Source organism: Mesocricetus auratus, unplaced genomic scaffold, assembly GCF_017639785.1.
Source record: "Mesocricetus auratus isolate SY011 unplaced genomic scaffold, BCM_Maur_2.0 Super-Scaffold_100054, whole genome shotgun sequence".
NCBI classification, from domain to species: Eukaryota; Metazoa; Chordata; class Mammalia; order Rodentia; family Cricetidae; genus Mesocricetus; species Mesocricetus auratus.
Window position 1 is genome coordinate 3,208,134 of NW_024429231.1, and position 23,321 is coordinate 3,231,454.

Consider the following 23,321-nt stretch of genomic DNA (forward strand, 5'->3'; position numbering starts at 1 on the left):
TCACCCTCCTTATGAGTCTCCTCTCTTGTCTGCCCCAGGTGTGGAGCCAGCCCTGCAGGGTCCCACGGAGGGGGCACTTGGCAATGAGACCCTGGCACCTGGCCAAGTGCTACCCACCCCCAGTGACAAATTGCAGCTCCCACAGGAGCCTCCGAGAACCTCCACCCACAGGCCTGCCCTTGTCCCAGTAGCCTCACTCACTTCAGCCCCAGACCCACCAGTGGCTGCCACCGAGGGGCCAGTGCCATCTCCAGGCCCCGCCCAACCCACACTGCAGCCCCCAGCAGGGCGTACAGCATCTAACCTTCCTTCTCAGTACACAGAGGCCCCAGCCGGAGAGGAAGGGGCTGGCAGCCTCCTGGCCGCTTCTCACCTTCCAGGGCCCTCGTCCTCCCTCCTTGGATCTCTGCAGACACCCACATCCGGTACTGCATCAGGTACAACAGAGACAACCAAGGTGACCGTGAACTTTGCAGGGAGTGCCAACACCACGGTATCCTCCCGGTCACCCCCTGTACCTCACTTTCCACTCATGACCAAAGCTGTGACAGTTCCGAGTCATGATCCCTTTCCTGTCAGGACTACACCTTTGCAGCCCTCTGGGCTCCCGAGCCCCTCTTCCAGATCTGTGACTTCCCCTGGAGCAACTTCCAGGGCCCCCTCGTCCTTGGGGTCCCACCTGACAACTACAGTAACTGAGGTCGCAAATAAGACAGTGATGTCCCCGTTCGTCCGGGCCCAGAGCTCTTCAAGTTCTAGCCACTCCCTGGCTGTGGTGAGCTCAACACAGCGGGCTGTCAGTCCCCTTGTCACCAAGGACTTGGAGGCGGTGCCAGCTACAGGGAAGGAAGAACCTGGGCATAGCCAGCCTATAAAGCTGCCAGTGTCCTCGCGCCCAAGCTCAGTCCCCATTGACCTGCCTCATCCGGCCCAACACACCACCACAGCCCCCGGGCCCCCAGCTCTGTCCCTGGGGACCCTGGCTGCTGGCAGCCCATCCATGGATGCTCACAGACTGGGGGCCACAGCCTTAGTTTCTCTAGAGTCAGCTCGGTCACCCCAGCTCCTCTCTGGCCTGCCTCTGGACACCAGCCTGCCATTGGCTAAAGTGGGCACATCTGCGCCAGTGGCCACACCAGGCCCCAAAGGCTCCATCACCACCCCCCCACCTCAGCATCAGGCCACCACTCTGACCCTGGCCACGACCGTGACACCACCTGCTCACACGCTCAGCCCCACAGTGCCTCTCACGTCTGCTGTGGAGGACCAGGCACACCCACCCAGCCCCACGGCCCCCCAAACAGCCCTGGCTCCAGACCTAATTCCGGGAGTCACGTCGCCAAGCTCTGGAGCCTCAGCTGTGACCGCTGGGGTGCCCCCCACAGTGTCTGTTGCCCCACGGAAGGGCACCACCCCTAAAGCAGCCATCCTGTCTAAGAAAGTGTCCCCACCTACCTCCACCTCTGGCTCTGCCCACGGAGGGTTCGTGGAACTCACGGCCACAGTGAGTCACGCTGTTACTCCCTTGGAGACAGAGACAGAAGGCCCCCAGGCTGGCACAGTGCCACTGGTGCCCACATCCTACTCCCTAAGCCAGGTGTCAGCCAGGACGGCCTCAAGGGAGGGCTCACTGGTTCTGCTGCCTCAGCTGGCAGAAGCCCACGGGACCCCAGCAGGGCTCCAGCCCCAAGAGGATGTCGTGCGCCAGGCCACCACGGAGCAGTCAGGACGCTCAGCTCCCGCCCAGAGCGTAGCAGAGGGGCCGACGGAGGCTGAAGTGAACATTTCTGACACCTGTGTGGTGAGAGTCTCGTCAGGTTCCTCAGTGTTTGTAAATCCTCTCCTCAATACCTGGCCTTGTCCCCGCCCCTAAGATGGGCACCACCGTATGGCATAGGCTGTGCTTGTGGAGGTGCCTGTCCTTCACCCTATGCTGCGAGATGGAGGTGGTGGACTTATCCCCCTGAAGCCACAGCAGGGTCCCACACTGTCTGCTTGGGTCCAGGGCACGGCTGGATGAGTTGGTGTGTTTTTGCAGGGTGTGGTGAGAATGTGATTTGGACTGTGAACTTACTACCCAGCTAGTTTTCAATTAAGACAATTAAATCAGCCCACCACAGACACGCCCACAGTCCAACCTGACCCAGACAGGCCCTCACTGAGACTCTTCCCAAATGACTTTTGGTTGTTTCAAATTAACTGTCGCAACTAGACGTCCCAGGACACCAAGGCCGCCTGTCCTGCTTGAATGTGGCTCGTTCCAGAAGGGCTGAGGTCGGTAATTAGTGAGGGGTGCTCATGTTGACTCTTGTGCCACAGCCCATCGCTGAACAAGACTGCATCCGGCACATCTGCCTCGAGGGCCGGCTAATACGTGTGAACCAGTCCCAGCACTGTCCTGAGGGCGCTGCCCGCCCGCACTGTGGAGTCCTGGGCCTCGCCGTGCGGGTGGGTGGGGACCGCTGCTGCCCGCGCTGGGAATGCGCCTGTGAGTTTTGGGGTCTGCCCAAACCTCTGTCCTCCTCTTTTCCTACCCAGCACGGCTTTTCCCCTGGTGTGTGTGCTCTCCCTCACGCTGGTGAGAAATCTCATCTGACCGTGGACTCCTGCCCTTGTGACCTCCGAACTCCGTGAGACACCTGATCCCGGTGACTCTCCAATCCTGAGTCTCTGACTCACCTGCTCATCTTCCTAGGTGGGGTCATCTGCTTGGTCTTCCCTGTCTCTGCTTCCAGGCCGATGCTCAGTCTTCCCAGACCTGAGCTTTGTAACCTTTGATGGTAGCCACGTGGCCCTGCTCAAGGAGGCCATCTATGTCCTCAGCCAGAGTCCAGATGAAATGATCTCCGTACATGTCCTGGACTGTAAGAGTGCCAACCTGGTAAATGCCTCTTGCTTTTCTCTCTGCCGGGACCCGAGGACGGACCTAGACTGAGAGGGGAAACCGGACAGTAAAGCTGCAGTTCAAGGAAAGCCGGAAGTTAGGGCAGATATTGGGGAGGGCCGTTACAGCATCTTTCTCTCTCCTTCTGCCTCCCAGGAGGTTCCCGGAGTGGTAACTGATCTCCCTTTAGCAGGCAGGTGATTGGGGGGTGGAGTGGAGCACAGTGTGCCACCTGCTGGCCCTTCCTGGGATCTGCACCCTTCTTAGTCCCTGCAGCTTTCCAGACTCATTAAGTTGACACCATGTGTAGAGGAGCAGGGAAGTCGTTCCAAGGGGGTGGCCTGTGGTCATAGGTGCCAGATGCAGGGGCGTGCCTGCTAGGATAACCCCCTGAGCCAAATGGGCAGAGGAAGCGCTCTCTTCCTTCCTTCCCTTCCTCCCACCCTTTTTCTCTTCCTACCCCTCCTTCCCTCCGTCCCTCCTTCCCCTCGGCAGGGCATGCATGAGGTTAGGTGGGATTCTGTGTACCGTCTACCCAGGCCTGCGAGTATGCCCACATTTCCTTTACTCGCAGAGTTGGAGGGGAACTTGGGGCGGGGCTCTGGGCTGACGAGGCTGGGCTTTCTGCAGGGACACCTGAACTGGCCCCCATTCTGTCTGGTAATGCTGAATGTGACTCATTTGGCCCATCGTGTCACCATCGACCGCTTCAACAGGAAGGTGAGTATGTCAAAGAGGTGGCCTGCAGGACGCCGGTCAGAGGGTCAGAGTGTGCAGGAGTAAGGGCCCTGGGAGTTGTTTGTAATTAGGGGCAGGCACTGGGAGACACCCTCTTTTAAGAAATGATGGCTCATGCCTGGAATCCCAGCACCAGGAGGAAAAGGCAGGAGGCTTGCTGCCTCTGTGAAGCCATCCGGGGTTACATAGTGAGACTCTGCTCAGAAAATAAATTAAATAAAATAAAGCAAAATATGATACACTTGAAAGTTATTTGATTTAGGATGCTCCATTCATTTTAATGCCAGGGGAAGAAGGTAACTGGCAACACCCGCCTGGCAAGACCATGTGCCCTTAAATATAATCGCTGTCAAATAATTCTCTGCCCAATTCGTTTCCCTTCTGTTGGCTGGGTGATTTGGTGTTTCGTGTTTAATTTTTGAGTTCCACAGGCAGCCTCTGTATTGGTCTCCCTCTCAGATGAATGGCAAGATTCACCCCCATTCTGCAAGCTGCCTCTTCACTCTGGCAGGATCTCTTTAATCTGATGAAGCTTCACTTGTCAGATTGCTGTCATTTCCAGCGTCACCGGAGTCCTTTTCAGACAGTCTCTGCCTGTGTGCGGGAGCAGTTTTCCTATGTCCTCCTCTAGCCGCATCCTCTCTTCACATCTTGCAGTAAAACTTTTGATCCGTTGTGAGCTCTGTAGCGAGCGATAGCTCTCTAGTTTTCATCTTGCAGATGTGGATCTGCAGATTTCTCCACACCATCTGCTCAAGGGGCTATCTTTCCTCCAATGTGCATTTAAACGTCTGTCAAAAAGAAGGTGGCTGTAGCTGTGCATTTATTTCTGGGTCTTCTCTTCTATTCCATTGATTGCGTCTATTTCTGTGTCCATGCTATGATAGGTGTGCTTTTGTTTCTTTGTTCTTTCCTTCCTTCCTTTCCTTCTTTCCTTCCTTCCTTCTTTCCTTCCTTCCTTTCCTTCTTTCCTTCCTTCCTTCTTTCCTTTCTTCCTTCCTTCTTTCCTTCCTTCCTTCCTCTCCTTCTTTCCTTCTTTTCTTCCTTCTTTCCTTCCTTCCTTCCTCTCCTTCTTTCCTTCTTTTCTTCCTTCCTTCCTCTCCTTCTTTCCTTCTTTTCTTCCTTCTTTCCTTCCTTTCCTTCCTTCCTTCCTTTCCTTTCTTCCTTCTTCCTCCTCCCTCCCCCTTCTTTCCTTCTTTCTCTCTCTCGTCCTTTCTTCCTGTCCGCTGTGGATCTGAGCATGGCTGTACTCTGGTACTATGTGGCCATTCCAGCGTTGCTCTTTATTCTCAGGATTGTTTGGCCATACAGAGACCTTTGTGCTTCCAGGTGAATTTTAGGATTGTTTTTCTGTCTCTGTCAAGACAGGATTTTGACAAGAATTGTATCAAATCTATAGATTGTTCTTGGTAACATGACCGTTTGCACAATGTTGTCCTGTGAATCTATGAGCATGGATGCTCTTTTCACGGTCTATCTTCAATTTCTTTCGTTGAGGCTCATGTTTTTCATTGTAGATACATTCACATTCTTGGTTAAGTACATTTCTGCTTTGTTTTGAGGCTGTTGAGAATGGGATTGCTTTCCTGCCTCATAACTGAAATATCAGGTCCCAGAACTTTGCGATGAAGTCTTTAGGGTGTTTTAGATATGGAATCATAATACCTGCAAGAGGCGATGATGTGATTTGGACTTTCCTTCTTATTTTCATTGCTTTTGTTTCAATTTTTAGCCTTGTTGCTCAGGATATAATCAAACACTGAACTGAATAAGAGCTGAGGGAGTGAACACCCTTGTTTGTCCCTGACTTTGGAGAAGCACTTTAGTTTCCCCCATTTAATACAATGTTGCCTATGGGCTTATCACCTAGTCCTCATTGTTCTTCCTATTCCTAGTTTCTCCTGGGCTCTCATCACTAGAAGATGCTGGGCCTGGTGAAAGGCCTTTTCTGCATCCATTGAGATGATCTTGTGACTTCTACCTATGAGTCACTTTACATACAGTATCACATTTCCTCACTTGTATATACTGAATCATCCTTGCAATTCTGGAACGAAACCAATTTGATCCCGGCATATGATATGTTTACTGTGTAGTTGAATTAGTATGCAAGTATTTTATTGAGGGGTTTTTTTGTGTCATGAGGGAAACTGGTCTATAGTTTTGGCCTTTTTTTGTCATGTTCTTAGCCAACTTAGTATTAGAGTAATATTAGCTTTGTAAGATGAGTTTAGTAGCGTTCTTTCCCTCTCTGTTTTTAGGAATAGTTTGAGGAGCATTGGCATTAATTCTTTAAAGTTCTGGCAGAATTTAGCCATGGATCTGTCTAGTCCTGGGCTCATATTTCTTGGGAGACTTTTAAACGATTGCTTCAGTCTCATTATTCCTTATAGGACTGTTTAGGTCTGTAGAATCCCAGGGGCTCAGGCTTCAGATACAGAGGGTCAGGCTCATAACCTGGAATTCAAGCCTCTGGCTGTACAGAGAGGAAGGCTGGAGGTATCAGAGAGTTGGGACCTTCCCAAAGCCACAGGTTTCTGGCTCCTGAACAAAGGTTCTTCTTGCTGTGGTTTAGTACTTACATGCTGGGTAATTTGTGGATTAGTAAAATGGTCTATTCCTGAATGGAAGATGGTAAACCATAATAAATATTTTATAATCTTAGTTTTTCCTGTCTTTTAGTTTTATAGCATAAAACTCAATCAACTCTTACTCCACGCTACACACACTTTAACCCTTGTCAGTTTGCAGTAGACGCTGTAGCTTGAGCTGTGCTGACCATTTAACAGATGAGCCCCAAGTGAAGCCCAAGCTCAAAGGCAAGCGCTGGGAATTCAAAGAATCAGACACAGTTCCTGCCTGAAGAAAACCACAATCTAACGGTGACCTTAACCATGGAAGGGCGTCATTCCTCCAGGACAGTCAGCACAGAATGAAGCTGATGCTGGGGAGGGAGTATCTACCCTCAAGGCTGTAGAGAAAATCTCTCAGGAGAAAGTGTCTGAGCATTGCCAGCAAATAAGGAAGTGTTTAGAAGGGATGGGAATTCGTGTTTATGCAGGCAATGAGATACAGCCTGCCTCCTGCTGGTACAGTTCTGGTTTCATTGGGTTTTGCCCATAAATTCTCCCATGTTCTGTTAGACTATGTTCAGGAGCCAAAAACAAACAAACAAAAACAAAAACCATGCCTTTGGGAAGGTCCCAACTCTCTGATACTCCAGCCTTCCTCTTTGTACTGCCAGAGGCTTGAACTCCAGGTTATGAGCCTTGGATGCATGTGCCCCAAGCTGCCTGGCACATAGGAGGCGCCTAGTGTTTGTCAGAAGGGCCGATGGACAGAACGATAATGAAAAGATAGGTGGGTGTGTAGGCAGGTGGGCAGACAGTTGGATGTGCGGATAAATAAGCAGGTGGACTGACAGATGAGTGGGTGAATGCATAAGTGGGTATCTGAGTGGTGGGTATGTGGTAGTACAGACAGGTAAGAACCATGCTCGTAACTCCTCACCCCCTAAGGTGACCGTGGACTCGCAGGCTGTGTGGTCACCAGTGAGCAGGTATGGCTTCCGAATTGAGGATACAGGCCATATGTACATCATCCGGACACCCTCACACATCCAGATCCAGTGGCTCCACAGCTCGGGACTCATGATCCTGGAAGCCAGCAAAGCCAGCAAGGCCCAGGGCCGTGGCCTGTGTGGTGAGGTGGGACCCAGCTGGGGGAGGGTGGTGCCTCTCTGGCACCAGGGAGGTTCTCTTGGATCAGGATAAGTTGCGACAGGGTGTCGGGCCAGAGGTGCGACCAACAGAATTGCCAGTGCAGGAAAGCCTAATGTCTATGTCTGGGGCTGAGGCTGTTAGCAGGGAATAGCAGGGTTTCCTCGCCAACTGTCACTTCAGCTAGGTTTGTCTGTCAGCGTCTCTGATGGCTTCCTAATGCCAGATAATCCTTCCTGTCTGCGTGTGCTGGGGCCCTTTGCCAGACACTTCTACTCTTTAAGATTATTTGCTCCAGGTCAGTCACACGGCCATCCTGGGAAGTGGCCCACAGTGTCTTCACTGAACCAGAGACAGGCGGGGCCTCAGAGGTCAAGTGGCTGTCTGATGGCACATGGCAGAGTTGCATGACATCACAGCTAGGGTCCTCAGACCACAGCATGGCTGCAGTCTGAAAGACAGAGTGTTAACTAGGAACACAGGTGCAGGAGGAGCCTGGGAGCAGGGGGCTGCTCCCTGCAGACACTTGATGGCAGGCTGCTGATTCTGACTGTGGGTGACATAGGCATTGTCTCTGCCTGTCCTCTAAGTGCCTGCCCTGGGAAGCAAAACAAATAAAGTTCTCTTCTGTGGAGCTTCCATTCTTGCTGGCAAAACATCTTTCCTTTCATATACACAACCATCACCACCACCACTATCATCACCACCACCACCACCGCCACCATCACCACCACCACCATCACCATGACCATCATCATCACCATCACCATTACCACCATCACCACCATCATCATCACCATCACCACCATCACCACCACCATCACCACCACCACCACCATCATCATCACCACCATCACCATGATCATCACCACCATCACCACCATCACTACTACCATCACCACCATCACCACCACCACCATCATCATCACCACCATTACCATGATCATCACCACCATCATCATCACCACCATCACCATCACCACCACCACCATCACCACCACCATCACCATGACCATCACCACCATCACCACCATCACTACTACCACCATCACCACCATCATCATCACCACCATCACCATCACCATCACCACCACCACCAACATCACCACCACCACCACCACCATCATCATCTTCCTCTTCTTTTCTGCCATACTCTGTTTACCTCTGGTAATGGGATACTTTGGGGATGCCCCTTGGTGATTCAAAACCCAGAGCTACGATGTCACTATCAAGAAAGTTAATAAAAATAAAAGAATTTTGCCTCAAGTAATGCAAACATAAAGTTTGCAGAAGTGGTTGAAGATGAGGAATGGCAAACAGACCGTTTACATGTCTCTCTTGACACATACGCTGAGACCGTTTACATGTCTCCCTTGACACATACGCTGAGACCGTTTACATGTCTCCCTTGACACATACGCTGGGCCCCTGCTAGGCAACCGAGGGAGTGCTGAGATCAGTGAGACTTGGAAAAGGAGACCCCTTGGTACTCAGCTAAAGTCTTCTGTGACACATTCCTGCAGGCCAGTAACTGTTGCGCAGACACAGGAGGGGCGCGGGTAGGTGGGAGGCACCTGGGATGAAGGCATTCGAGGAAGCGTTGTAGGCAGGAAGAGTAGCACAGGCAAGGAGAACACGCATCTGGACTGAAAGAGGTCAGGGTGGCGTGGGAGTGCAGTCCTGTGAGACACGGTAGTGAGAAGTCACACCCTTGCCCTCACCTCAGTGCCCAACATGCCAGAAGTGTATTTCCTGAGAACGTGACTTCCCCAGTGGCGACTGGTGCCCAGATTCCCTCCTTCCTACCGCTCTCCAACGTTCAGAGTGAGCTTCCAACTCTGCATAGGGAGACGGTAGTTTCTGTGGACCAGGGAGTAGGTGCCCTTCACCTTAGCTCACCTTCCATTGGCTGGGCTCAGTCACACAGTCACATCCAGCTGCAAGAAAGTCGGGGAAAACGGATGGCTGATTCCAGAAAGAGAAGGAAACAGCCATGAGGGTTAACAGCCTCCACTGGAGCAGGTTCTTAGGAGACAGCGCTTTATTCTGATGTGTCAGACACAGAGATTGAAAAGTAGGATAAAGGATTCCCGCCGCCTTTACTTAGATGGAGCGATTGTTCACATTTTGCTTCTCTCTCTCTCTAATACACACATATATAGTTCATATGTATATGTACTATGTACACGTGTGTATAGGCATGTATGCATGTTTCCCTGAACCATTTTAAAATAAGTTCAAAACACTGTGTCCTGCGTCCCTAAACATTTTGGTGTACACTTTCCAGAAGGTGCCCTGGATCCCTGATCCCACTCTCCTTACCTGCCATGTGGCAGATAGCTGTGACACCTTTCAGAACTGGCTGATGCTTGCTCTGAGGGAGAACCGAGGCCTCGGGGTGACAGTGTTCTTTGTGTCTACTGGGACCATTGTGCCTCCTTCAGGTATCTGTGATGCAGACGCAGCCAATGACCTCACCCTGAAGGATGGCTCTGTGGTGGGTGAGGCAGAGGACCCCGCTCCCTTTCTGGACAGCTGGCAGGTGCCCAGCTCCTTGACCTCAGAGGGCCAGACCCGCTTCCGGCCAGACAGCTGTGCCACGGCCGACTGCTCGCCCTGCCTTCGTATGGTGTCCAACCGCACCTTCAGTGCCTGCCACCGTTTTGTAGGTGCCCGTGGAGCTCAGCATGGGGAGACGGGCTGGCTGGGGAGGGAGCAGCCACCTGCAGAGACGCCATGTCTTCTGGGCAGGGTGAGGCAGAGCTGGGCCCTGGAGTGTGGGCACCAGGATGGACAGCACGGCCTAATACATTTGCCCAGGTCTCCCCAGAGTCCTTCTGTGAGCTGTGGATCCGGGACACCAAGTACGTGCAGCAGCCCTGTGTGGCACTTACTGTCTATGTGGCCATGTGTCACAAGTTCCACGTGTGCATCGAGTGGCGGGGCTCCGACTACTGCCGTGAGTGGGGCCTGGGGGCCGTCTCCTGTGGTTCTCCTGTGCATTAGTGTGTGAAGGGGCTCCCAGAGCCACCCGAGGTCAGCGCTTCCCCAAGCTTAGTCATATCTTCATTCATTAAGTATATTAATGACGGGCTGGGGAGATGGCCCAGCCACTAAAGGCTAGGCTCACAACCAAAAACATAAGTATATTGATGAGCTTATAAATATTTTTTACATTTGTGTTTAAATTTTGTTATATACACAACATATTTGATATTAGTTTGTGAGCAAATCCTTTTGTTGAATTAATGAACAATAGCAATAATTTTTTAATCTGTTGTTTTTTTATTTGAGTCATTTCTCTATACAACGGCGACGGTAGTATTTGTTCCCTTCTGAAGAGCCTTGGGTCAATAAGAGATAGCAAGTGTCCACTTCTCCACACCTGCCTGTCACACGATTACTGCCTGTTAGCTCCCTGTGCTTAACTCCGGCTCACCTTCCTCATCTCTGGATCTCTTCCTCCCTCCTTGAAGACAGAAATGAGATCTGCTTCTCCCTCACCTCCGTCCTGCTAAAGGCGGGCCAGACAGGGCAGAGCATTTGCTTTCCAGAAAGGCTGGAGCCAGCTCCTGGGAAGGCCATGTCTGTAGGTGACAGGTGAAAAGGAAAGGACTTAAAACATATAGAGTAATAATTTTCAAGCCGTGGATCCTGATGCCAATTTAAGGAAAGCAACACCAGCATTTAAAAAAATGCAACAAAATACAAAACACTCTGTATATCATGCACAGTAAACTCTTTTCTTTCAATGTAGCAGCAATTTTCAATCCAGCTGGTCACACGGGGAACTTGGGAAAGCATTGGGCTTCACTTGGTGTAGGATGGGACTCTGCCCAGCATGCTTGTGTGTACTGGGCCATAACCCCAGATCCACTGTCACCCATCAAGACCTCTGGAAAACACCGATCTAAAGCCAGGGGTTGGCAAATGTTTTCAAGGGGCCAGATAGTGACTACTGTCTTTGTGAGCCGTGTGGTCTGTCCGAAGGACTCTGTTCTACCCTTGCAGAGCAGAGACAGAGACCATATGTAAATGAGTGGGGCATGATGGCTGACATGAAACCCTGATTCAGCAGCATCAACAGAACAAAAACAAACCTGAAGTAACACCAACAACATTACACAAATGAATGGCACATTTGTGTTCCAATAAAACTTTATTTGAAAAGCGGACAATTGGCAGCATTTGGTCTAGAGGAAGGAGGCCCAGTGTTGAGGCAGGGTGGTATTCTGTGCTCCTCCTCACTCCCCTACTCTTGCTGCCCTCAGCAGGCATCCCTGCCTGGGAACTAGACTAGGCCTGATGTCCATTTTGCCCCTACAGCCTTCCTGTGCTCCAGTGACTCTACCTACCAGGCATGTGTAGCAGCTTGTGAGCCCCCTGAGTCATGCCAGGATGGGATACTAGGCCCACTGGACCCAGAGAGGTGCCAAGTGCTGGGTGAGGGCTGCGTATGCTCAGAGGGCACCATTCTGCACCGGCGCTACTCTGCACTCTGCATCCCCGAGGACAAGTGTGGTAGGTCCCTGCCTGTCCCAGATGGGTCCCCCAAGCCCAGTCTCACACTAGGGCCTCCTTTGCTTCCGGCAGACCATGGCAGAGGCCCCTTCGCACCCTTCCAAGTCTGCCTTGGGATGGTTCATGTTTAGATGAGAGGGGTCCTAGCCTGAGACAGTGCAGTCCTTAGTCTCCTGCGCCCCAATGTGGTCCATTTGCAGCCTGCACTGACAGCACAGGAGAGCCGCGTGCCCTGGGGGAAACCTGGAACAGTTCCCTCAGTGGCTGCTGCCAACAGCAGTGCCAGGCCCCAGACACCATCATACCTGTGGACCTGGATTGCCCTGGTCCCCGACCTGAGAGCTGCCCACGCTTTGGAGAAGTGATCCTGTTACAGCCCACAGAGGACCCCTGCTGCCTCGGCAGTGTGTGTGGTGAGCCTGGCTCTCGACTTCCCTGGCCTTCAACTACAAGCTAGCAACAGGCTCCAGTTGTTCCTGTTGTGTGACCATGACAACTGGAAAATTGTCAGGACAGGCTGGAACATTAAAGCATCTTTTGGGATGTTCACCGGGGGAAGTAAGAACCAGGCTTTGGGGGCAGGAGTGGAGGGGGCAGAGGCCTGGGACCTGTAAGCTCACGCCATACATCGCTCTCACGGGCTGCACCATGGCTGGTTCTCCTGTAAGGGGAGGCTGCTCGGCTGCTCTTGGCACCCGCCACGATGCTGACTAGCACACAGTACACCTAGATGGATGTCTGTTGCTCCTGTGGTCTCTGCAGCTGTTTAAGAGTGAGGGTGAGGCAGGGAGTGTGAGGAGCCCTAGTGTCCAGGCATCCAGAGGTGCGGGTGAGCAGGGAGGACACTGGCCTCCAGGTAACAGGCTGTGTGGCCTGCTGCCTAGTGTGTAACCAGACTCTGTGCGAGGGCCTTGCCCCCACCTGCCGCCCGGGCCACAGACTCATCACCCACTTCCAGGAGGACTCCTGCTGTCCCAGCTACAGCTGCGGTAAGAGGTTGGGGCCCGAGAGTGGGTGAGCCTGAGAAGCTTGGGCTGTGCCCCGGGTTCGGAGTCCTGCGTGGATCTTTGGGCAGGGCCTGCCTTCCCAGCTCACATTCTCTTTTCCTCAGAGTGTGACCCTGGTCTATGTGAGGATGAGCAGGTCCCCACCTGTCGCCAGGACCAGGTCTTGATCGCCGGCCGCCTGGGGGACTCCTGCTGTACATCCCACTTCTGTGGTGGGTGGCCGTGGGCTCCACATCAGCCCCTTCCTCATTCCTACTTCTGCGGGTCACTGAGAGGAAGGGCTGGGGTGGAAGGAGAAGGATGAAGCCACTACCCAGAAAGCCACGCGGGACAGAGAGAAACGGGTCCCGTGCTGCTGCTGGGTTACGGAGCCCACGCAATCAGTGTTTTCAGTGCCCTACTGTGGGTTGACATGGAAGACCATGTAGACTCTGATGCCAGGCTACCTGAGACCCTAAATACTGCTTCGGGCTGGTTAGGTGCCCTTCCCCTCACTATGAGAGGGAGCTCTATGACAGTGGTGACCCTTCGGTCCCCGCAGGCTGTGGCAAGTGTCCAGATCCCATCCCCGAGTGTCAAGAAGGAGAGGCGCTCACTGTACACAGGAACACCACGGACCTCTGCTGCCCTCTGTACCAGTGTGGTGAGTCCCACACATGAAAAGGCAGGAGCTCTGTGAGAGACTCCTGCCCTGGGGGCATCTGGGTACACTGTAGGGGTATAAACAGGGGCTGGGGCACCCCGCCTGGCCCTTCTGCACCCTGAGCACTTATGAAGTCTGAGGTATCAGAGACTAATTTGTCACCTGTCTCTCCCGCTCCTGCCGCATGCACCCCAGTGTGTGAGAGCTTCCGCTGCCCACAGGTACAGTGTGGCCTAGGCACGTCCCTGGTGGAGGTGTGGAGCCCAGACCGCTGCTGCCCCTACAAGTCCTGTGGTGAGTTTCAGGCAGGTATGGGTGGGGAAGAGCCCCCATCACCTCAGCTTTGCTGGGGTCGGTCTCCCAGGCTGTGGGCAGGACTCCCCTCCTCCTGCCTCACTCTGAGCATGCAGCAACCTGACAGCCTCCTACCCAGGATAACGGATGGTTTCTCATTCAGCGTGTCCTTCTTGCCACTGCCTGATAGTAAGTGTAGTCCCCGCACTCAGGTCTTCTTGGAAGGTCAATAGTAACATCTGCGATCCATAGTGAACGGCAGTGAGCTTTACACAAAGCAAGTTGGAAGACAGTTCTGCTGCTGGCTTTCAGATGCCTTTTCCAGACCTCACTAGAATATGTGATTCCTGAGGGTGGAATCATGCTCATCTTTATTCCTCATGCTGTCTTTAGAGCACAGAACAAGCCAGCCGTCTAGGAAGCATTTAGATCCCATGTTGTATGAGCCAGTGACCCAGAAGAGACTATTCCAGCTGCTCTGGCCTGTGGCCCTTGGTCCTCAAAGCTAAAGCTGGTGTGCCCCTTACGTTAGTTCCAGTGCCTCCAGGCCACTCTGCACAGGTAGACCTGCCCCATCAAGGCCTTTCTGGCAGAGCTCAGTGACGGAACTCACCTGTGGAAAATGCAAGGGGAAGGAAGTTGTAGCTTGCAGCATTTAGTCCTGGAGAGGTCTGCTTACAGGGGAGAGGCAAAGGGAAATCTATGAGTGTTCTGTCTACTCGCTTCAAGCCCCTCCACACCCAGTCAGGAGTGTGAGTGTCAGGACTGCCCACCTACCTGAGCAGGGGAGCCCCGTCCCCTGTGTGTGAGGGCGAAGGGAGGATGGTATTTCTCTGCCCACCTCCTGGGGATGGGCCAGGCTTGGAGTTATGCCTCAGGAGGAACTGGTCTTCAGTGCAGTGTCTGAACATCTCTGTGAGGTAGGTTCTGGCTTCTTGTGTTTTTCAGAGTGTGACTGTGACACAATCCCTGTGCCCAGATGCCATCTGGTATGGAGATCCTGCCTGTCTCTCCCACCCTTACTGGTCTGTTTCTCTTTTCCTTTCTTCTCTTTTCTTTCCCCTCTTCTGGAGGCTCTTCCTTTAACCTAGTACAGAGAGCCATGGATTCCAAGTCAGCACAAATGTCCTAAGCTCTGCCCCTCGCTCTGGGCACTGCGTCCCCCTTCCTTGGAGACTCAGCTTGGCCATGTGTCACAACTGTGCTGAGGAATAAGCACGCTGACCCTGCGGGTGGTGGTAAATATGGTGGAGATGGTAGGGAGGACGGTCAGGATGGGGGCAATGATGAAGGCCAAGGATGATGATGGTAGGGCTGGGGCAGGATGGCTGTGGCGGTGAAGATGATGAAGGTGGTTGTGATGGTGATGATGGTGGAGTTGGGGGAGGATGGCTGGGGCAGTGAAGATGATGAAGGTGGTTGTTATGGTGATGAGGATGGTGATGATGGTGGAGTTGGTGGAAGGATGGTCAGATGGTGAAGAGATGAAGGCAGAGATGATGGTGATGAGGATAGTGATAGTGGTGATGTTGGTGGGGTTGGTGATAATCACAGTGCCAGCTACTGAGAGATCTTACCCTAGGCCTAAACTTTCTCAGGTCTTTTTAATGAATTATCTTGTTAATTTTTACAACAAGTTTGAGAGATTGATTCTGTGATGATCTCAATTATATAAACAAGGATGCTGAAATTAAGGTCATGAAGCTGGTAAATGACAGAGCCAGGATTAGAGTCTTGTGGACCTTTAACCTCCAGTCTGCATGTGTGTGTGTAAAGTGATGGCAGTCTGTGTCTGATTTATGGCCCCCTGCATCATCCCAGGACACATTTTCTTTCCTGCATCCCCTCACCATCCCAATCTTCTCTCCTGAAACCGGTAAAGAAGCTAGGACGTGGGCAAGGTGAAAGCCAAGAGGGGCTCTGACGACCGGAAGCTGGATAGTGGGAGAGTGGCTGAGCTTCTGGGTGCTGAGAGACCCCAAGTTTGCCATCTTCTTCTGCCCGGTGCCCACAGACCAAGTAGCGGGCTGTTTCTGAGAGTGGCGTTAGGCTGCCCACTCCGGATGCTGACTGCCTCTGTCACCCGCAGTGGGAAAAGTCCCAGCTGGACGAGGGGTTCATGCGCAGCGTGGAGAACGTGTGCGGCTGTGCCAAGTACGAGTGCGGTGAGTGGGAAAGGGGCAGATGTGGGGGGCTAGGGAGGTGACCCTCAGCTGGGTAGTCTGGGAGGGGCCGGGATGGGTGGCTGGGCTCTCCAGGACAGTCCCTCTCCCTTCACCCATGCAGTGAAAGCCCCCGTGTGCCTGAGCCGTGAGCTGGGGGTGATGCAGCCAGGCCAGACTGTGGTAGAGCTCTCAGCGGATGGTGTGTGTCACACATCCCGATGCACGGACGTGCTGGACCCTCTCACCAGCTTCTACCAGATCAACGTCACCTCTGTCCTTTGTGACATGCACTGCGAGGCGGTAGGGGCAATCTGGGGTGCATGTAGTCATGAGGGCTGGGCTGGCAGATCCTCAGCAGGTTGCTGCCTGCTCCAGAAATCAAGTCTAGAGAGCAGGCATCAGCGTAGCCTTCAGAGACCTCTGTGGAGGGGAGCCCAGCCGGGCCCGGGGCGGCTTGCTCTTGTGGGCACCAAGAGCAAAGGGACTAAGTTAAAGCCTGGGAAAGTAGAAGCCTGGTTTCTACCAAGGTCTACATAAATACTGCTGGAATGAAAGGGGTTAGAATTATGCCCATCTCTCAGCTGAGCCCGGGAGAGGTTGAGTTGTTAATCAAAAGCACAGCAGGGACTCAGATTCAAACTGAGGTCTGTCTGGAACCAAAGCTGCCACCATTGATGACTGCGGTGTTGCCTCTGCAATGGTGGGGGCTCCTTGTTCTTGGGCTGAGTCTAGGTGCTGGTGGTAACGGGGCTTCAGACAGACAGGAAGGACCTGCCTGCCTGGCCGCAAGTGGAGGGAGGCTGTGGGTCTCCTTTCCGAGTTCAAGCCCTGAGCTCTGTCAGAGACACGCGGACATCAGACACCAGGGCATGAGGCTGAAATCGTCTTCTCTGCCCTGGCCCTCAGAACCAGGAGTACGACCACCCACGGGACCTGGCTGCCTGCTGCGGCTCCTGCAGGAACGTGTCCTGCCTCTTCACCTTCCCCAATGGCACCACTTCCCTCTTCCTGGTAAACAGCCCCTAAGCCACTAAGACCAGCGTCCTCTCCGGGCCCCACACCGGGGCTTGGTACAGATCGGTGTCCTCGGGCTATGTTGCCCATTTGGTCAGAAGTTCTCACTGCCCATGCATGTGTTCTCTAGCCTGGTGCGTCCTGGATTGCAGACTGTGCCCGCCATCATTGTGGCAGCACGCCCCTGGGTGCCGTACTCGTCCGCTCGCCCATCAGCTGCCCTCCGCTCAATGAAACCGAGTGTGCCAAGGTCAGTGTCTGCTCCTTCCCCTGCAGCTGGCGTCACGCCAAGGCACCATGTCTCACTGGTGGGGGGTCTGGGTCAGAGTCCTGTGCTCTGGGGCCTCTGTTGGCACTATATGCGAAATCCACATCTCTCCATGTACGCTTTCCTCAGTCACACCCCGTATCTACACATCATGTGACCACACGTCAAGGCATGTAATCAATCACATTATCCCGTGTTCCAGGACTCATCCCGGGTTGTTGATCGCTCATAGTCCTTAGGGACTTCATTCAGCATGCCAGTGCACACACCACACACGTGCAGACAGGCACACTCTTGCACATACGTGTACCAGGCTTCTATACACATGCATGGTATAGTCCTGTGGTAGGATGACATGTTTCCTGACTGGTATGGACGCAACTCAAAAAGTTGAACGAACAAGGTTCCTGAGATTAATAATAGACGATTGAAGATTTCTGCCTCTTTGGACAACAGACACACAGGGCTGTGGCTCTGTGGGTGCAATGTTTGCTTAGCACGCGAGAAGCCCTGGGTTCGGTCTCTCCTACAGAGCTCCTGCCGTGGGGAGCCGTGGGAGGAAGCGTGCCTTAGACCCTTCATGTGCTATTTATTTAGTTGGTTTTTGACACAGGATTTCATTTTGTATTCCTGCTATCCTGGAACTCACTATGTAGTCCAGGCGGGCCTAGACCTTGTAGATATCCTAGGATTATAGATCAGCTCTCTGAGACGGTTTTTGCCTATCACTGGAATCTTGGCTGTAGTCTTAGAGCATGGGTTCCCCACCCACTCCTCTTCTCCCTCTAGGTCGGCGGCTCTGTGGTACCATCCTTGGAAGGATGCTGTAGGACCTGTGAGTGAACATGGTTGAGACCCTGGGTGCGGTGTGCGGGGGGCATGGTGGAGATCTGGGGTACAATGTGTGGGGCCGGTGAGCACATAGGCTATGTGCCCAGTCTGGTATCTATGATGGTAGCTCTCAGGGTAAAGTCATGGCATTGGCACAATTAGGTGGTCAGAGATCTTATGTTCATGAGTTTTGTCCCAATACAAGGCCTCTGCTTCTTTCTGGAGACAAAAGACAATAGCCAGTATAGTCAGGAAGCCATTCACCCCCCAGTCACCCTGTCTCCTTCTGTGCCCCTTTTTGGTTCTCCTCTGTGGCCGTGAGCCCTAGTCTTGAAGGTGCCTCCTTAGGGAGATTTAGGCTTCCAGACCCCTGGCTGTCAGAGGGAAACCTCTGTCTTATGCTTTGCTTCTGGAACCTGAATACTCACAACCAGCATCTTAACCACATATACTTTTTTGGGGGGGGGCACCACCCAGCTCCCAAATAAATACACAGAGATTTATTCTTACTTCTGGCCTTAGCTTGGCTTATTTCTAGCCAGCTTTTCTTAACTTAAATTATCCCATTTTCTTTTGCCTCTGGACTTCTATCTTTCTCTATTTCTGTATATCTTTTCTTTCCTTCTTACTCTGTGTCTGGCAGTGTGACAGGGTGGCTGGTCCCTGGAACCCACCTCCTCTTCTCTCCTTGCTCCTTGATCTTTCTTCCCAGATTTCTTCTCCTGTCTATTCTCTCTGCCTGGCAGCCCTGCCTATCCTTGCTATTGGCCATTCAGATCTTTTTTTTTTTTTTTACCATTTTTTTTATTAATATTTTTTATTTTCCATTTTAAATTTAGATAAGAAACAAGGTTGCTTCACAAGTCAGTACGAGGTCCCTCTCCCTTTCCCTCCCCTCCTCCCGTGCCCTCCCCACATCCCCCCCCCGTTATCCCCTCATTCCCCCAGGGAGGGTGAGGCCCTCCATGGGGGTGTCCATAGTCTGTCATTTCATATAGGGCAGGGCCTAGACCCTTCCCCAAGAGTTCAGGGTGAGAGTGCACCTCACATTGTTCTATGGGAGTCCAAAGTCCGTGTGTATACTTGGTATGGGTACTGATCTGCTGCCCAAGGCTCAATAGATTACCTAGGCCTCCTCACTGACACCCAGATTCAGGGGGTCTTGATCAGTCCCATGCTGGATTCCCAGGCTGATGCCTGGGATTCTAGAGTTAACCTTTGTCTGGTCAGCTGTTTCTGGGGGTTAAACCAGCCCAGTCTTAATCCCTTTGATCATCAGTCCTCCCTCTCTGATACTGGCTTTCTTGAGTCAGATCTTTATTAGACAAATTTGGTGTTTTAGACAGGTAAAGTAACACAGCTTCTCAGAGTTAAACAAATGCAGCAAAAAAAAAAAAAGAACGAAACACGGATGGGTGATGGTGGTGGTGCACGCCTTTAATCCCAGCACTTGGGAGGCAGAGGCAGGCGGATGTCTCTGAGTTAAAGGCCAGCCTGGTCTACAGAGCTAGTCCCAGGACAGCCAGAGCTGTTATACAGAGAAACCCTGTCTTGAAAAACCAAAAACAAACAAAAAGAATGCACTACATCTTGGAATCATTAAACAAATGTTCCACAGCATAAATGAATGTAACACATCTTTAATTGATAATATATATATATATATATATATTTGAATGGACTAATCAGCCGTGTGACCTTGGCTCACAATGTCTGCCCTTCTAGGATGCTCAGACCCTGCATCCAAAGGGTCATAGGCTTTCAGCCCCTTTATGCCCACATCACTTACTACTTGGAGGCTCTGCTCCAGTCCTTAACTGGCTGATCTATGACCCATAACCTGAAAGTCCTGTGTTCCCCCATGTGGCCTGAGGCTATGCCTCTCTCTTCATTTTCCTAGAAGGTTTGTTTACCATGGCCCCTATTAGATCTACCACTCCTCCGTGGGCTAGTGTCCACTGCCACTCAGTTACTTGTCTCAGAAGTACATAGGACAGGAGGCAGGCAGACGCGTAGCTATTTCCAAGTGTCCCTTTTAGGTGGCCCTAAGCTCTGGGGGTGATGGAAAGGGAGAGTCCTTGCCTTTAGTGAAGGCCATTTAGCCCACATTCATGCTGGGTACTGAGCAACGTCTCCTGAGTTTCAGCAGCTCCCACCTATCTGCTACCCACCTACGTCCAAGGCCACCATTGCTTTCTCCTACTGGACACTCGGCCTTCCTCATTCCAGGGCCCGCAGGGCTGTGGCTAGGGCAGCCCTTGATTCTTCTGCCTCTCTTGCTCAGTCTCAGAGGTTAAGAGAAGGGATTCTGCCCTGTTGGTTTCCCTTTGGTTCCGTGGACTTGCAGGGCAGGTCCAAACCTCTAGCAGATAACTAATGAGTGACACTGTGTGCCAGCCACTGGCCCAGGAGCTGTGGACATGGCATCTAGAAGGCCTTTGTGGATGTCATTTTCGGGAGGTAGAAGAACGGGTGTAGTGAATTATAGGGTGCAGGGTCCAGGTCATGAGTGGGGATCATCAAACCAGAACCCACAGCTACATGTCTGCACTGAGGTGTGAAAGAGAACACTCGCATTGAGAACAGAACTCACACTGCAGTGAGGGAGGCCATGTAGACAAGGGCCCCGAAGCTTACAAGCTTAGGCCTCCATAGCAAAACTACAGATGTGCTTCTGGCCAGACCGACTGTGCCCGGGACAGAATAGGCCAAGGGAGGGCTGAGGAGGGGAATTGCAGTTTCCAGAAGAGGGGATCTAGGGAGGTTTCACTGGGGCCTGCGGGGGGAGGGGGGTATTGAAGAAAACTGCTCAGGGAGGGGGGGGGGTGTCTGCCTGGGAGAGCTGTGATGCCAGCAGAAGAAACCACGTCCCTGATCCCTGCTTGAGAGCTGTGGAGCCCCCAAGGGCCTTGCTGGGTGGAGCATCCTGGTTGGGCCCAAGGTTTCCATTCATGGCAGCGTCTTACTGCTAGATGCCCTCTCGGAGTAGAAACACTGAAGCTCAGGGAGGGCGTGAAGATGTAGGCAGGGTCTCTAACGGGGGTGACAGCTAAGTGTTGGGCGTGGGTGTGGAGACACCTGTCCTTGTCTCAGATCTTCTCACAGGTCAGAGCCCCGAGGCTCTGCCTAGCCATCCCATGTGTTTTCCTGTCTCACTTGCTCACGCTGCTGCCATCCTTGGCGGCCCCTCTCTCCAGGGCATTGGTTAAAGGGTTTCCCCTTACTGGAGAGGTGCATCAATGTGTGGGCACCAACCCGGAAAAGGAACATCCTCGAGTGACATTAGCTACCCCGGGCTGGCCTGGCCTGATGCCAGTCTGGGGCACGACCCTTTTGCCCCTCCCCCACCAGGTAAGGAAGATGGACGCTCCTGCAAGAAGGTGACCATCCGCATGACCATCCGCAAGAATGACTGCAGGAGTAACACCCCTGTGCGCGAAGGGATGGGCATCACGGGGGGGGGTAGAGGGCACAGAGAGGCAGGCCTTCCCCAGGCTACCTCGCTGACACGCTCATCCCCAGGTGAACCTGGTGTCTTGTGACGGGAGGTGCCCTTCTGCCAGCATCTACAATCACAACATCAACGCCTACGCCCGCTTCTGCAAGTGCTGCCGTGAGGTGGGGCTGCAGCGTCGCTCTGTACAGCTCTTCTGTACCGCCAACGCCACCTGGGTGCCCTACACAGTGCAGGAGCCCACAGACTGCGCCTGCCAGTGGTCCTGAGGCCTGGCTGGGCTCCGGGGCTCTCTGGATCACCCCTACCACCCTCATGTACTCCTTTCCGCTGGCCTAGGTGACTGAGGGGAGAGGTTAAAGGTGGAAGAGAGCTTGTTTGTGATGTGTGTGTGCAATGGAGAGCGGCATCCATGCTTGCCCATCCTGGCTCCCTCTCTGGGACCCTCCACATGCATGTGGGAAAGTGCCATTCCTCAGGGCTTCTGGAACTCAACTCTACATGGCTTGAGGTCAGGGCGGGGCTGCAGACCCAGCAGCTGAAGGCCTGGTACATTTGTGACTCTGACTAGGGTTTCTTGATGGAGGGACTTAGACTTTCCTGATATGCAGAGCCCAATGCTGGCCTAGGGTTAAGATTTGGTGGGCGTCTTCTTTCTTGGCCCTCTTAGCAATGGGATGGGCATAGTAAAAGGAAAAAAGGGTTCAAGTAACATCCAGGCCTCTTTCAAGAGGCTTAGTGCTTCCCAAAGCAAAGAGAATGAGTGTGGGGCCTCAGGGATGCCCACAGAGAGCTAGGAGGGTATGCTTGAGGCCGAGGAGTAGGCTAGACTTCTCCAGCCTCACAGGGCACCCTGATGTTCTGGAATTTAGAAGAGCAGGTCCAAGTCTGTGCCTCTGTGTGTCACATGTCCACCTCAAGCCAGCTTTGCAGATGAGTGAAGAATGTTCTCTTCAGCGGGGCCCAGGTATCCATGCCACCCCTCTAAGTAGGTCTAGGTTGTAGGTAGCACTTCCAGCCTGAAGTTCTGTGTCTTTTCTCCAAGAGTATGCAAGTGTGTCTGTGCAAGGACCTACATGTTCATTGTGGCTCAGCCAATTCTGGTCTCAGTGCTGCCTGGGACTGTGTTGATGGAGAGTGGAAATGCAGCCATGTAATTGAGCAGCCCCAGTAGCCCTGAGTGTCTGTCAGAGCCTTGTCTCCAAACCACAGTGCCCCCTCTCCCCAACACCAGGGCTAGAGATCCTGTCCCCGTGCCACTCCGCGGATCCCCTCCTTCTTGCACTGCTTTGTGCTACGTGGTCTCAAAAGTTATGACTTGATGCTGTTCAGGTCCCAGCATTGCCCTGACGCCCCTATGGGGTAAAGGCACTGTGTCAGGACCGTCCCACATCTGCTTTGCCTCTGTAACTCTCCTGTACTTTGTTCATATATCAATAAACTGTGAGAGGTCTTGCAAGCATCTCAGGATAACACCCAAGAGATCCAGGCCGCTTCTAGAAACTGGAATTCAAGGCATGGTTTCTGGGCTGGTGTCTTAGTTAGTTGTCTACTGCTGTGATGAAACATCATGACTAAGGCAGCTTAGAAAAGGCAGTGTTTAATTTGGCTTATGGTTTCAGGGGGCTAGAGTCCATGACGGCAGAGCAAAGGGACAGCTGAGAGCTCACATCTTGATCCACAACTGGGAGACACAGAGAGAACTAGGGATTGCGAAATCCTTTTGAAGCCTCAAAGCTCAACCCCAGTGACACATTGTCTCCAACAAGATCACACCTCATAG

At 52.8% G+C, this 23,321-nt stretch overlaps 1 protein-coding gene across 1 annotated transcript in view; it reads left to right on the forward strand.

Moving 5' to 3' along the window:
- Otog (otogelin) overlaps positions 1-23,111 on the forward strand; it is a 67,747-nt gene extending 44,636 nt beyond the window's left edge. Inside the window, exons 36-56 of the mRNA XM_040736065.1 lie at positions 39-1,801; positions 2,320-2,488; positions 2,736-2,881; positions 3,515-3,604; positions 7,141-7,324; positions 9,786-10,006; positions 10,162-10,300; positions 11,668-11,862; positions 12,063-12,275; positions 12,747-12,851; positions 12,974-13,081; positions 13,411-13,512; positions 13,708-13,806; positions 14,755-14,795; positions 15,896-15,971; positions 16,093-16,271; positions 16,878-16,982; positions 17,116-17,235; positions 18,043-18,088; positions 21,436-21,515; positions 21,607-23,111. Of these exons, the coding sequence (XP_040591999.1) occupies positions 39-1,801; positions 2,320-2,488; positions 2,736-2,881; positions 3,515-3,604; positions 7,141-7,324; positions 9,786-10,006; positions 10,162-10,300; positions 11,668-11,862; positions 12,063-12,275; positions 12,747-12,851; positions 12,974-13,081; positions 13,411-13,512; positions 13,708-13,806; positions 14,755-14,795; positions 15,896-15,971; positions 16,093-16,271; positions 16,878-16,982; positions 17,116-17,235; positions 18,043-18,088; positions 21,436-21,515; positions 21,607-21,807 (4,382 nt within the window). The 3' untranslated portion in view covers positions 21,808-23,111. The remainder of the gene's footprint in view (positions 1-38; positions 1,802-2,319; positions 2,489-2,735; positions 2,882-3,514; positions 3,605-7,140; positions 7,325-9,785; positions 10,007-10,161; positions 10,301-11,667; positions 11,863-12,062; positions 12,276-12,746; positions 12,852-12,973; positions 13,082-13,410; positions 13,513-13,707; positions 13,807-14,754; positions 14,796-15,895; positions 15,972-16,092; positions 16,272-16,877; positions 16,983-17,115; positions 17,236-18,042; positions 18,089-21,435; positions 21,516-21,606) is intronic.
- The last annotated feature ends 210 nt before the right edge of the window (positions 23,112-23,321 follow it).